This window comes from Artemia sp. Qi Xiang Cuo, chromosome 6, assembly GCF_049724085.1.
Source record: "Artemia sp. Qi Xiang Cuo chromosome 6, ASM4972408v1, whole genome shotgun sequence".
In the NCBI taxonomy this organism is placed as follows: Eukaryota; Metazoa; Arthropoda; class Branchiopoda; order Anostraca; family Artemiidae; genus Artemia; species Artemia sp. Qi Xiang Cuo.
This window is the reverse complement of record NC_142799.1, coordinates 21,451,387-21,466,743: the sequence shown is the minus strand read 5'-3', so window position 1 is coordinate 21,466,743 and position 15,357 is coordinate 21,451,387. Positions and strand designations below refer to the sequence as shown.

At 36.9% G+C, this 15,357-nt stretch overlaps 1 protein-coding gene across 2 annotated transcripts in view; it reads left to right on the top strand.

The window, feature by feature from the left end:
- The window catches only part of LOC148950972 (uncharacterized), a 268,560-nt gene that overhangs the window by 199,493 nt on the left and 53,710 nt on the right, over positions 1-15,357 (top strand). For both annotated transcript variants that reach the window (XM_089090534.1, XM_089090533.1), the window contains exons 5-6: positions 6,205-6,408; positions 14,003-14,179. In XM_089090534.1, the coding sequence (XP_088946660.1) occupies positions 6,205-6,408; positions 14,003-14,176 (378 nt within the window). In that variant the 3' untranslated portion in view covers positions 14,177-14,179. The remainder of the gene's footprint in view (positions 1-6,204; positions 6,409-14,002; positions 14,180-15,357) is intronic.

The window sequence follows — 15,357 nt, the reverse complement described above, 5'->3', positions numbered from 1 at the left end:
TTTTGTGTATGTGTGTGTGTGTGTGTGTAAGTTTTTGTGTGTGTATAAGTTTTGGCGTGTGTGTGTGTGAGTTTTTTTGTGTTCATGTGTAAGTTTTTGTGTATGTGTGTGTGTGTGTGTGTGTAAGTTTTTGTGTGTGTATGTTTTGGGGTGTGTGTGTGTTATGGTGCGTTTGTTTGTTTGTTTGTTAGTTTTGTGTGTGTGTGTGTGTGTGTAAGTTTTTGTGTGCTTGTTTGTTTTTGTGTGCTTGTTAGTTTTCGTTTGCTTTTGTTAGTTTGTTTGTGTGTGGGTGTGTGTAGTTTGTGTGTGTGTGTGTGTGTGTGTAAGTTTTGGCGTGTGTATGTAAGTTTTCGTGTGTGTGTGTGTGTTTTGGTGTGCATGTGTAAGTTTTTGTGTGTGTAAGTTTTGGTGTGTGTGTGTAAGTTTTCGTGTGTGTTTGTGTAAGTTTTGTGTGTGTGTGTCTGTGCAAGTTTTTGTGGGTGTGTGTGTGAGAGTTTTTTTTGTGTTCATGTGTAAGTTTTTGTGTGTGTGTGTGTGTATGTGTGTGTGTGTGTGTGAGTTTGTGTGTGTGTGTAAGTTTTGGCGTGTGTGTGTTTGTTTTCGTGTGTTTGTGTGTGTGTTTTTTGGCGTGTGTGTGTGTGTGTGTGTAAGTTTTTGTGTGCATTTAAGTTTTTGTGTGCATGTAAGTTTTCGTGTGCTTCCCAAATCATAAGTTTCAGACAACACACTCCTATGAGTGGCTAAGAAATCTAGCTCAGAAAAGTCAAAAATAGCAAATTAACCATCCCAAATCATAGGTTTCAGTCAACACACACCTACGAATGGCTATGAAATCCTGCTCAGAAAAGTCAAAAAATATCAACCCACACACCCCCAAATCATAGGTTTCAGACATCACACACCTACGAAAGACTAAGAAATCTGGTTATGAAAAATCAGAAATAGCAAATTCATATCCCAAATCATAGGTTTCAGACAACACTCACCTATGAACGGCTAAGAAACATAGCTCAAAAAAGTCAAAAATAGCAAACTAGTCATCCCAAACTATATGTTTCAGACAACAAACACCTATGAAACGCTAAGAAATCCAGCTCAGAAAGGTCAAAAGTAGCAATCCACCCACCCCAAATCATAGGTTTCAGACACTACACACCTATGAAAGACTAAGAAATCCAACTCAGAAAAGCCTGAAATAGCAACCCACACATCCCAAATCATAGGTTTCAGACACCACACACCTACGAAAGACTAAGAAATCCGGTTATGAAAAGTCGGAAATAGCAAATTACACATCCCAAACTATTGGTTTCAGACAACATTCACCTACGAAATACTAGAAAACCTTAGCTCAGAAAAGCCTGAAATAGCAAACTACACATCCCAAATCATATTGTTATGACAACACATACCTATGAAATGCTAAGAAACCTAGCTCAGAAAATTCGAAAATAGCAAACTACACATCCCAAATCATAGGTTTCAGACACTACACACCTATGAAAAGACTAAGAAATCCAACTCAGAAAAGCCCAAAATAGTAATTTACATATCCCAAATCATAAGTTTCAGACAGCATTCACCTACGAAATACTAAGAAATATTAGCTCAGAAAAGTCTGAAATAGCCAACTATTCATCCTAAACCCGAAGTTTCAGACAACAAACATCTATGAGTGACTAAGAATCCTACCTCTGAAAAGTCCAAAAAGCAAACTACACCTCCCAAATCATAATTTTCTGAAAGGACACACATATGTTAGGCTAAGAAATCTAGCTCAGAAAAGTCAAAAATAGCAAATTAACCATCCCAAATCATAGGTTTCAGTCAACACACACCTACGAATGGCTAAGAAATCCAGCTCAGAAAAGTCAAAAAAATAGCAACCCACACATCCCAAATCATAGGTTTCAGACACCACACACCTACGAAAGACTAAGAAATCCGGTTATGAAAAGTCGGAAATAGCAAATTACATATCCCAAATCATAGGTTTCAGACAACACTCACCTATGAACGGCTAAGAAACCTAGCTCAGAAAAGTCAAAAATAGCAAACTAGTCATCCCAAACTATAGGTTTCAGACAACAAACACCTATGAAAGGCTAAGAAATCCAGCTCAGAAAAGTCAAAAGTAGCACTCCACCCACCCCAAATCATAGGTTTCATACAGCACACACCTATGAAAGACTAAGAAATCCAGCTCAGAAAAGTCAAAAATAGCAAACTACATATCCCAAATCATCGGTTTCAGTCAACACACACCAACGAAATACTAAGAAAACTAGCTCATAAAAGTCAAAAATAGAAAACTATTCATCCCAAACTATTGGTTTCAGTCAACATTCACCTACGAAATACTAGAAAACCTTAGCTCAAAAAAGCCTGAAATAGCAAACTATACATCCCAAATCATAATTTTCTGACAACGCATACCTATGAAAGGCTAAGAAATCCAGCTCAGAAAAGTCGAAAATAGCAAACTACACATCCCAAATCATAGGTTTCAGACACCACACACCTATGAAAGACTAAGAAATCCAACTCAGAAAAGTCAAAAATAGCAAACTACATATCCCAAATCATAAGTTTCACTCAACACACACCAACGAAAGGCTAAGAAACCTAGCTCATAAAAGCCTGAAATAGCAAACTACTCATCCCAAACTATTGGTTTCAGACAACATTCACCTAGGAAATACTAGGAAACCTTAGCTCAGACAAGCCTGAAGTAGCAAACTACACATCCCAAATCATAGGTTTCAGACAACACACATCAACGAAAGACGGGGGCTCGGGGAGAGCCTTTGAGGGTCTGTGGGTCCCTTGAGGGTCGGTGGTCCTTTGGGAGCTCGGGGGGACCTTTGGGGACCGGGGGATGGGCTTTGGGGGTCCGGGGATGGCATTTGGGGGTGTGGGTGGGCCTTTGGGGGTCTGGGGGGCACTTGAGGACCGATTGGTCCTTTGGGAGCCCGGTGGACCTTTGGGGGCCGGGGGAGGGCCTTTGGGGGTCCGGGGGCCAGTTGGGAGCCTGGGGGACATTTGGGGACCGGTGGAGGGCCTTTGGGACCCTGTTGGTCTTTTGGGAACTCGATGGGCCTTTGGGGGGCCCGGGGATGGCCGTTGAGGGTCTGGGGTGGGCCTTTGGGGGCGCCGGTGGCCCTTTGGGAGCTTGGGGGACCTTTGAGTGTCCGGGGGGCAGTTGGGGGCCTGGGGGACATTTGGGGACCGGTGGAGGGCCTTTGGGAGCTTGGGGGGCCTTTGAGGACCGGGGGCTTCCTTCGGGGTTGGGGTAGGAGGATTGGAACCCTTTGGGGTTGGGTTAGAGGACCTCACAACACTGTTCAAATGAAACTTGTGTATTATAACGACCACAGAGTTTCACCTTTAAATTCTCTTCTAAAATCTCTTCAAAAATCTTCTTTTAAAATGTCTCTATCTGTTTCGCCGAAATAGTTCCATAACCTGTCTAAAACGGTTTCGCCCAAATAATCCCTAAACGCAAATTCAGCGTGTTCCTTTGTTATTGGCATCTCTGTGCTAACGCATTTCAAATTAATAGGAAACCTTCTCGCGCGCTAAAACAATTCATCGCTAAGATGTTTCTTGCCTAATTGTTTCCATGGCCTGTGGTTATTAATATCCTTTGGAGTTCGACCAGTAGAACTGTTCCTGAGGCAAAGACATTAATGACTTGGATCTATTCCTGGAGCAGTACCTGTCAGACATTACTAAACTTTGCCCGGAAACAATTTGATTAATAACTGACAGCAAAGTGAGAAAAATACTGTTTTTCCATTCTCACTGACAAAAACCATGAAACATACATAAATTGCTGTTGACATACAAAAATGTGACAAAGGTCCTGTTTTTTCATTGTCACTGACAAAAACCATTAAACATCCATGAATTGCTGTTGACATCCATAAATGTGACAAAGTTCCTGTTTTTCAAATTCTCACTGACAAAAACCATTAGACATCCATAATTTGATGTTAACATCCAAGAACAACATCAAATAAATCGAACAACACACATATCCATCCATGAAAACAACCATAAATGTGACAAAATTCATGGTTTTTCAAGTGATAAAATTCCTGTTTTTTCATTCTCACTGAGAAAACCATAAACCACGTGGTCATCGTGGGACCTCCTGACCCCTCTCTACTGAGATGGCTAGGGCACACTCTGCGGAGGAAGGGTGATAGATTCCCGAAGATTGTCCTTTTCGGCCAACCGTTTAGGGCTAAACGGAAAGCACGTCGTTCGCAGTTGGGGTGGGAAGATATCGTAAAAAATATTTAGTTCTAATAGACTAGGATGGAGGAGGAGCGTGCGTACCTGTGTTGGCCTCAGGTTGCTTGCTGCTGCGGGGAGTTGTTAGTAGTTGTAGTAGTAGTTTAACTTGCTTTGAGTATTCGTACTTCCTTAAAAGTAAGTTTGAAAAAAAAAAATTGAAGGAAAAATTCGTAACTTTATATCTTGATCAAAATATTCCTGGCTTATTTTTCTCTACAGTTTGATGTACCCGCGCAGTGCATATACTCGCAGATAAATCAAATGAATACCACGTTGGTTTTGGTCACGTGGAAAGCCCGAGAAAGCTTAAGGCTGTTTCTCATTGCCATTCTATAATGTAATCTTATTAACCCAAGAATTCAAAAGATCTTACGCAAATTAGTGTGATATACCTACTTAGCCAATGTGAAACAGACATCCAACGTATATCTGTTTAAAGATACTTTAAGATATTTCAGCGTATTTGTTAAATATTCGTTTCCTGTTCAGTTTATTTTTGCCCTAGTCTTTTTTATTCCTTCAGTTACTATCTCTATAATTTATAATAGGTTTTAAGAGACACTGATCTATGATGAATGATAAAATAAGGAGAAAATAAAAAAAGAAAAGGACAAGCTACAGCAACGAGGATAACTTTCAGCCAGTGAATGAGAAACGCGAAACTAAGCGAACTGAGAACTAAGCGAAACGAAACTGAGAAACGCGCAAATATATATATATATATATATCCCCCCCCCCCCCCCCCCCCCCCATATATATATATATATATATATATATATATATATATATATATATATATATTATATATATATATATATATATATATATATATATATATATATATATATATATATATATATATATATATATATATATATATATATATATATATATATATATATATATATATATATATATATATATATATATATATATATATATATATATATATATATATATATATATATATATATATATATATATATATATATATATATATATATATATATATATATATATATATATATATATATATATATATATATATATATATATATATATATATATATATATATATATATATATATATATATATATATATATATATATATATATATATATATAGATCGTCCCCAATAAGGTGGGCAGAGGTCATAAGAAAATACTTAAATAAAATGGGAATCGAGTTGATAAAAGAGTCAAGCTTTGAATAAATTATTGTGGAGGAAGGGCGTTTGCAGCTCTATTTTTCTCAGGCGGCTTGGTGCTGCAATAAGTTGCTAATAAATAAGACGGCTTGGTGGAGGTCTGTATGAAATAGCTGACTTATTTCATATTTCTCATTCACTGGCATTAAATTATCCTCGTACTTGTTTATCCTGTTTTTTCTTCGTTTGTTTTTTCTTCTTATTTTTTTGTTTATTATATTTCATTTACCTTAGTCTTTAACTTAATATAAAGTTTTTATGTTGATATTTTTGTTTTGTCAAAAGTGCATATCTGGAATATTAACTTGTAAGATGAAAATTTAGGATAAAATAATTAATTAAGATAAATAAGACAATTCTTTAATTTTTTTTTTAGAAATACGCTACTAGTAAACTGAAACTGCAATAGTGCAAATCATTCCGTACCTGACAGGTGTCGTAACTGGTAGAGTCAGGGTGAACTAGAGGAGAATTTTCAGGGATGAGAGTTAGCCCACACAGAGGTCCTATGTTATTGTCTGACCGATGATAGATTTTTCTAACAAAAGTTCTGATAAATGGTATTTTTAAGTTCATTTATGCTTGTCAAATGTCCATTGCTAGCTTCTGATATAATTTTTACACGTCTTTAAAGCTTGTGTTCGCTAGAATTCTTATAAATGAACCTTAAATTAACCTATGTATTTTCTTTTAGATGACGTCACCACTGATAGCTAAAACGCATTATGAAGGAAAGGTTCACCAGAAGAAACTGCGCACCTTTTTCTTCTCTTATGCTCAGACTACAGGCATGCCAATTTATTACTATTTGAAGAGGAAGAAAGAAACAATATCAAACATGATTGCAAGTAATGGCACTACATCAAATGGGGCAGTTCTTGTCTTGAGTGAAGAAGCAGTAAGAGTAGTCTTTTTTAGTCTTTAGGTTTTTTTTTTCGGTACCTGGGTTGGGTCTCTTTGGATCTAAAGTTAGGGTAGCGACTTGCTAATTTCGCTACCCTAGAGATTTAAAGGAATCTAAAAATGGAAGGCTAATAGCTAACTTGAGTGTTCAAGAAAATCAATTAAATTAATATACATGCCTTGATCGTGTCTCCATGCACAGATAATACCAATCGACCATTATTTATTAAAATATTGTCACGGGGAAAACAAAAGACAATAGTAAAGATCAAAGAAAATAAGGGACAAGTATACGTAAAAAGAAAAGTAGGAAACAAAAGAAATCTAGTCAAAGAAACAGGAGCAGAACTGACATTAGTGGGGTTTTAGTCAGGGATGTAATTCCGTCAATATCCTGTTGACGAAATTGGGGGGGGGGGGGATAGTTGGAAACGATTTTCCCGAGTCAAGTGAAAATGACCAAGTAAAATATGAAAAATGAGCTGTAATATACCATAAAGGCAAACATATACCAAAGAAAACTGATTTGTTTCTGTGGATGTTTGAATTTAGTAGACCTATCTTAGTTTTGACAAGATCTTTGAAGATGTTAAACTTCAGTCAAGGGTGGGCAGATTCCTCCCCCTGCCCCATAGGAAATTACGCCCCTGGTTTCAGTTAACTGGAATATTTTACCTAAAACTAAAATTATGTTTTCGAAAGGAATCACCCTTCGGAGTGTCCAGGAAGATATACTGAATATTTTCCAAAGGAATTGTCTAAAAATAGTGATAGTTGCTCCTCTGGCTGAGCATCTAAAACTATCCTTAGTTTTCATCACTTTGAACTTTAGAGTTCAGTGCTTCAAACAGGGCCGAGCCCTATTCAAACTACAAGCTGTAGGAAAAGGGTATATCGATCCCACTATGAATGGCTCCTGTGGCTGAAAATCTAAAACTATCCTTAGTTTTCATCACTTTGAACTTTAAAGTTCATTGCTGCTAACAGGGCAGCACTGAACTCTGTAAATCGATCCCAATATCCAGGGTTCATAATGAAAGAAAAGTTAAGATGTCTGGGCCGCGTTTTACGGGTGAAGGGTGATAGATTGCCAAATATGGTGCATTTTGGTCTTCCATCTGGGGCCAAAAGAAAAATCAGGTCGTCCCCAATAAGGTGGACAGAGGTCATAAGAAAATATTTAAATAAAATGGGAATCGAGTTGATAAAGAGTCAATATTTGAATAAACTTAGGTGGAGGAGGAGCGTTTGCAGCTCTGTTTTTCTCAGGCGGCTTGGTGCTGCAATAAGTTGCTAATAAATAAGGGCTTGGTGGAGGTCTGAGGAGGAGAGTTTGCAGGCCTATTTTTCTCAGGCGGCTTGGTGCTGCAATAAGTTGCTAATAAATAATAATAGTAGACAATATATGCCTTATAAATTGTCAGTTGTCAGGTGATGATTATTCACACCTTTTGCCAGTGAATTCACGTGCACAATGGGGAGATCTTGCCACTCCTTATGGTCGGCCTGAAGAACTAACGATGGACGTTTTATACGAGTCAAGAGAAATTATGGGCCAAAAGAAATCTGCATCTGTTTTTAGACTCCCAGAGAAAAGTTCCGAAGAAGAAGAGCCTTAACGTATGAACAGTGTAACGGTGTCACTCAAAAAAAAAAAAAAAATTCAGAGAACAAGACTCGGTGCTACAAATTGGTTTGTGTGACAAAAAGACATGTATTTGAATGAAGAGGAATTAGTATTCTCAGAGTTATCAAAACCGGTATTCTCTCTTCTTTTTTATTTCTTGAATTGTTATTTAGTTTGTGCCCGTCTACTTTTTACTGAGATCATTTTATATTATGTACGATGCAAGCTGTACACAATAATAAACGCAGCAAATGAAATATGAGATGTCCTTTTTTCAAGCTGACACGTGGTATTGTCAAGCTTCTTCGCGAAATTGATCTATTTTTCTTTTTAATTAATTTTCAGTCTCTTCGAAAGTAGTCAAGTCCTTGTCAGGAAAAATTTGGGATATTGAAGAAATAATGACTTTTTGGAGTGATTAATTCTATTAATAACTTGGCGGATGTATATTTCTGTGGTAAATATCGGATATTTTTGATATAATGAAAGTATTGATTTACTATTAAAATACTTTTTGTTAGATTAAAAAAGAGTTAGATAAAAAAAAATGTGTCCATGATATTTCATGTTGCCAGAATGTTGCTATGAATGTATTCCATGTTGCCATGTTGGCAGAATGTGATCTTGAGGCTTTACTGTTTTTTATAGCTGCTGTTCTGGATTGGGCCGTCTCCCTTACATCATATTTTGATTTTATAGCGACTTTTTTTTTCGTTTGAGGTTCTTAAAGTGGAAAAACCCTCTGTGCCTTCTTGTGAGTTCTCTGTCAAAATCACCATCTTTTCTTGTTTCTTACATCTGTTTCACCTGCTGTTCTTGACGTCATCTCCGTAATAGTTGCAATAGTCATTTCCTAAAATTTTATCTCCGTGAATATTATTATGGAAAAGTTGGATTAGGACCGGATCGTTCTTGTGTTCCCTTGTGTTCCCTGGATTGTTCTTTTCTTTCGTGATGTAGTTTTGAAGGGTCACTTGATGCAGCAGGATCGTGGCAAAATACCACAAAAAAAAAAAATCTAAATTCGCAAACCTGAATAAGACCAGTAGTCGACGTCTTTCTGCTGTGAAAGACTGGCAAATAATGTAGCTTTGTCGTTCAAGCCTTCTAATAGTCTCTTTTTAGTTTCCGCGATAGAAACATGTAAGATATTTGTTTGAAATAATTTCGGTGTTCATGTAAGTGACTTTGTCTACTAAGTTCTCAAATGCGAGTTTCGTCAGGCTGAATTTAAATCTTTGACTTACTTGACTTAGGGTTCCTGCCGTGTTGGGGGTGGCGTAGAGAGCGTAGCAACTCTGCTCCTCCAGGCTGACCGGTTTGGTGCTAAGATTGGGGCCTCGTCGACAGCAATGTTGGCCATCTCCAAGAATTTATTGAGACTATCCTTCCACCTGGTCCGGGGTCCGCCCCTCGGGCAAGACCAGGCATGAGCTTTTGGGTCAAAATCATAGATTATTCGGGCTTGGGATGTCGTCGGTACACGAAGGAAATGTCCGAACCACCTGAGAGTGCGCTGTGCTATCTGGATGGAGAACGGCACTTGGGAGGTGAGTGTAAGTAACCTTGCGTTGCTTACAAAATCATCCCACCTAAGTCCTTCAATCCAACGGAACTGTTTCGTCTGGCAGACGTCTGTCTCTGTGTCGTCTCTGTGTCGACACAGAGACGACACAGAGAAACGACACTATAATATTGAGGGCTATCGACTTAAGGGGCCATGTTTCTGCTGCATAGAGCAGGACCGAGCTTATGGATGCGTTATAAATTCGTATCATCGTGCGCCTGGATATGTGTGGCGTTCTCCAGAGAGCGTTGATCCTTCCAACGATAGACGAGGCTTTTGACATTCGACTACGTACCTAATCATCTCTGGAGCTATCACTAGACAGCACGGCGCCAAGATAAGTAAAGTTTCTTAAAACTTCAACAGGAGCTCCGCAGACAGTTATATTCTCAGGTGGGGGGACAGGGATTGGAGGCTCAATTGCCATTATCTTAGTTTGAGCCAGTTGATTTTCACTCCCAACTTTGCTGCCTCTTCCTGTAGAATTTCCAGCGCGTCAGTCAATTGAGTCAATTGAGTCGGCAACGAGAGCAAGATCATAAGCGAAGTCGGTACCCGTCAGAACCCGATCTCCAAACTGTAGACCGAAGGGCAGGCGATTCGTAGTTTGTGTCATGGCATAGTCTATGGCACAGTTAAAAAGTTCCGGGGCGGCAGCACACCCTTGGCGGACACCGGTTTTGATACCGAATGTCATGCTCTGTTTGCCGTTGATTTGAACGCAGCTCTCCGTCGCTTCGTAGAGCTTCTCAAACAGCTTCTAGTATATGTCAGGTATCCCACTAAATTGGAGTGTCAGCCAGAACGAATTACAATCCACCGAGTCAAATTCAGCCCGGAAGTCAAAAATGGATAGGCGTGGTTTCCTCCTGAATTCGTTTACCTTCTCAATTAGCTGGCGCATAGTAAAGATCTGTTCTACAGTGGACCTCCCGGGCATCATAAACCCACCCTGCTGGACTCTCCTCTTTTTTCGGGGGATGTTCGTGCATCTATCCGACAGGGTCATAGCAAATAGCTTTCCAGGCACTTAAAAAAGCGTTATGCCTCTGTAGTTAGAACAGATTATTTTGCTCCCCTTTCTCTTCCTGAGGGGCAGGATTATGCCAGCTCGCCAGTCCTTTGGGATCCATTCAGCGTGCCACACTACAGAGAACAGCAGCTGGAGCCAAAGTAGCAGAGCCGGTCCGGCATACTTCAGGAGCTCAGCGGATATCCCGCGCTATGCCTGCCGCTTTGTTGTTCTTCAAGCGTTTTACTGCTGATTGGATTTCTGCATGCGTGAAAGGAGTTTCTGAGTCATTTGTCAGCAGTTCCTGAGTATTGGTGGCTAGGCTGGTGAGTTCCTGGTCTGTCTGCGCTACAGCTTCGGCATTGAGGAGGCCTGAGAAGTGGTCTTTCAGTCGGCTGACAAGTGCAGCTTCTCCAATAAGTGGCTGGCCGTCAACGGAGACAACAGATGTAACCGAGGGTGCTTTGTCGCCTTTGAGATCACGGAGGTGCTTGTACAGACTGCCAACGTCAGTCTGTAAAGAGTAGGATTTAAATCCTATTCTTTGTTTAAGATAAAGTCGCCCTGTGTTTACTTTGACACGGTTCTGAATCATAGTCTCATGCCTGCCGGTGTGTTGTGTCGTAAGTCTTGTGGGTACTCAAATTCTGAGAATACCGGCATTAAATGAAGCGCTCGTTCTGGCTGTTTGGGCTCGGTGGCTGGAACTCTATCATATATATATATATATATATATATATATATATATATATATATATATATATATATATATATATATATATATATATATATATATATATATATATATATATATATATATATATGTCTCTCTCTCTCTCTCTCTCTCTCTCTCTCTCTCTCTCTCTCTCTCTCTCTCTCTCTCTCTCTCTCTCTCTCTCTCTCTCTCTCTCTCTCTCTCTCTCTCTCTCTCTCTCTCTCTCTCTCTCTCTCTCTCTCTCTCTCTCTCTCTCTCTCTCTCTCTCTCTCTATCTCTCTCTATCTCTCTATATAAATATATATAATTCCACAAATCAAAAAAAAAAAATCTCGCAAAAAAAAAAAATATAATTATATATATCAATTTTTAAATTACTATCATCTTTTTTTATAATATAAAAAAAAAAATCAAAACCATAAAAAAAAAAAAAAAAAAAAAAAAAAAAAAAAAAAAAAAAAAAAAAAAAAAAAAAAAAAAAAAAAAAAAAAAAAAAAAAAAAATAAAATAAAAATATATAAAAAAATAACCACAAACCAAAAAAATTAAAAAAAAAAAAAAAAAAAAAAAAAAAAAAAAAAAAAAAAAAAAAAAAAAAAAAAAAAAAAAAAAAAAAAAAAAAAAAAAAAAAAAAAAAAAAAAAAAAAAAAAAAAAAAAAAAAAAAAAAAAAAAAAAAAAAAAAAAAAAAAAAAAAAAAAAAATATATATATATATATATATATATATATATATATATATATATATATATATATATATATATATATATATATATATATATATATATATATATATATATATATATATATATATATATATATATATATATATATATATATATATATATATATATATATATATATATATATATATATATATATATATATATATATATATATATATATATATATATATATATATATATATATATATATATATATATATATATATATATATATATATATATATATATATATATATATATATATATATATATATATATATGCATCTCCGGGCGGCTTCTTATACCCCAGATTTTTTGTTTTGTGATGCTCATCAAGTTGATGCGTCTTTATGAATCAGTTTTATTATAGCTAATTTTTTTTTCTTTTTTTAATCCAAAGATTGACTTTGTCATTTTCTTTAAAAACATCATAGAGATGTAACTCATATATTTTTCGAGATTTGTGTCGGTTTTAGCACCGGTTTTCTAGTAGTTTTCAGCCTATGGAAATTGATAACAATCGGCTGCAAGCTGCTTTATTTTCGGTAAAGAGATTTTGCTACTGTTTAGTGTTTATGTACCAGCGTTTAATGCTGAAAATGGTCTAGCGTCTGACCTATCCTTGTTAATATGCTAGGCTTGTGCAATACTCTCAATGATGTTTATTGCTGCTTGTCTGCATTTGAATTCAAATATGCTCAATTTACCGCGTTTTTTCCTTCAGTTGTGATATATTCAAATTGAGTGTAGCTTCTTTCAAATAGTGATAGCTTTGGTAGGAAGCTACTTCAAAAACGCCTACTAAATGTAGTAACATCCTAGTAAAAGTATTTCCCTCTAGACTCCCCCCGTATTTTGAAAAATACCTTTTTGCAGTATTTTCACAGAAAAAGCTAGAACTTTGTACCTTCTGGATTTTGAAAAATACATTTGCTAGTTATATAGCATGTAGTGGTAGCTTTATGTTCATAGGTGATTCATCTATATTTTCGTATGGTCACTATATTAACTTAGAAACACCGCTTTTAACTATCAGTGGAGCACGAGTCTTATATGAAGCTATTGGTTATGACCACTTCGCTCTCTCATGTGTTGCTAATATCAAGGTTGTGGCTATCATATTTTTTTTTCTTTCAGCCGTGACATCTCCACATTACTGATAGCTACTTTTGTAAAATGATAAATTTATGTAGCATTAGTCCTGATTCCTTAATAATAGCGGTTAACTTGGTCCCCATAAAGACAACCCGCCTACGTGAAGTTCCATAGTTAATTTTTTTCCTGTCGTTATTCTTAAAAGCTGCTTTAACATCTGTTACTATTTTGTCTTTCAATTTTTAGAGATTAAAATAATAATCAGTTTTATTTGCCATTCGCATTCTACGTGCTGCTAATGAGTATTAGCGGCTATTCTCGATTTATCCATATGTTTTGTTCTGTTGGATATCCGTAAAGTTTGTGACCGCGTGGAACATTTGAAAGAATGTTACTCGCGACGCCTTCCCAGTTTTGCATTTCAGGGCAGCATTAAAAAAAGCTAAAGATTTGAACGTGAATTTTGGTGGTATTTTTTCCTTTCATTTTAAGCTTCCAATGTTTGCTTCTTCTATAACAGGGAGAAGGGGTTAGAGCACATTTAGTGTGATTATATAGGTGGCCGAGGCTTATGGGATAATGCCATCATGCTACACCAAGACTGCGTCCCTTGAACACTTTTAACCAATAAAATGCGCTGGGGGGGGGGGGGTATGGCTGAATTTTCCTGACTAGAGGTGGATGAGTTTATCAAAGCTATTATTTTAATTATTGTTGTTATGGGCGGACTCATGAAACTGTGTCAAGGCTTAGGCAACGTTTATATAAACATGGTGAATTTGCCTACGTTTCTACTCCTGAATTCCTTCATTCAAACGCTGAACTACATCAGTACATTTTGTCAATTTTAGAAAGCTGTCCCTGCTGAAACTCATGAACTGTATTGTAACATATGCCAAATTGCTTTCACATCAAAAGTTCATAAAGCCCAATTACGAGCAAGGACGAAATCACCAGAGAAAAGCGGTTGGCCTTCCTCCTTTGAAAACTGGTTATTTCAATTCAGCTACTGGGAGGTGGCATAAACTGTAAGTCGCAATTTATTTTTCCAGTATCCGTTTTTTGTAGGGTCGCATTTTGTATATGTTAAAGCAAGGTGTGGATTTGGGGTGAACTCTAATACATTTTCTGGCATAGATATAGGTAATTGATTTCCAAACTAAAAATCAATCCTAGTTAAAAAAAAAACAATCAGATTTTTTTTTTATAAATGGTTTTCCATACTTGAATTCTGGGGGGAGGAGTGCGAGGAGTAGCTGGAGTAGAAAATTTTGAAATTAATCCAAAGAACTCTTCCCCTTTCTCAGAAAGATCGAAAGATTGTAGCGTGAAAATCTACCTTTTTTGTGTTTTCAACTGTTTCTCCAAGTAATAATTCTCTGCCCCTTTTCTACTTCTTGATGGTTGAGCCTTTTTGAACCCATGTGTTTCTTAATTTATTCTGTTAGCTTCATCTGTTGCATGGTTAGAGTAGTGATCTACCCACACGCAGCCTCAAGTCAAAAACAAGATTGCAAACTTAAGTAAATCCCCAAGTGGAAAATCAGTAGCACTATCTAGTGGGTGGTTTATGTAAGTGGTTATTCTTTTGTCACTTCAGCTTATTAAACTTCTTTTCTTTGGCTTCTTTAATGTAACTGAGAAGTCCTATGCTCAGCTAATGCTAAAACGAAAAAAAAAACGTAAAAAATAGAGAAAGGAGGATAATATTAGCCAGTGAAAAATGTAGATTACAAAGCAAATATATAGGTCAAGACCTCCGCTTGACCGTCCTTAGTGCACAATATTAAAAAAAAAAATACTGAAAAACAAAAACCTTAAAACAAACACAGAAAGTAAAGCATGAAGGCCCTCTGGTCTATGAAGACCTGGGGAGTGGTGTTTATAGGGTTCCCTCTTCTTGCGGTTGTTTCCATGTTTGAAGCACCCACCAGCAATTGAGGGAGAAAGTGTCGTAACACAGGTCCTCAATCGACAAAGCTATGGGACTACGCCAAAGACCTAAGACTTTTGATTCCGCCTTGGCTCAACATGTCTATGACAGTTCACACCGTTTCATTTTATTTGACAGCATCTCTATTATTGCCCCCGTTAAAGGTCCCATGCAAGTTTTGAGGGAGGCAGTTGAGATAAAAAAAAGAAGCACATTCGACGAAAGGTAGCTCTCAATAGAGACACTGGAGAAACCTATTTAAGCCACATTTAT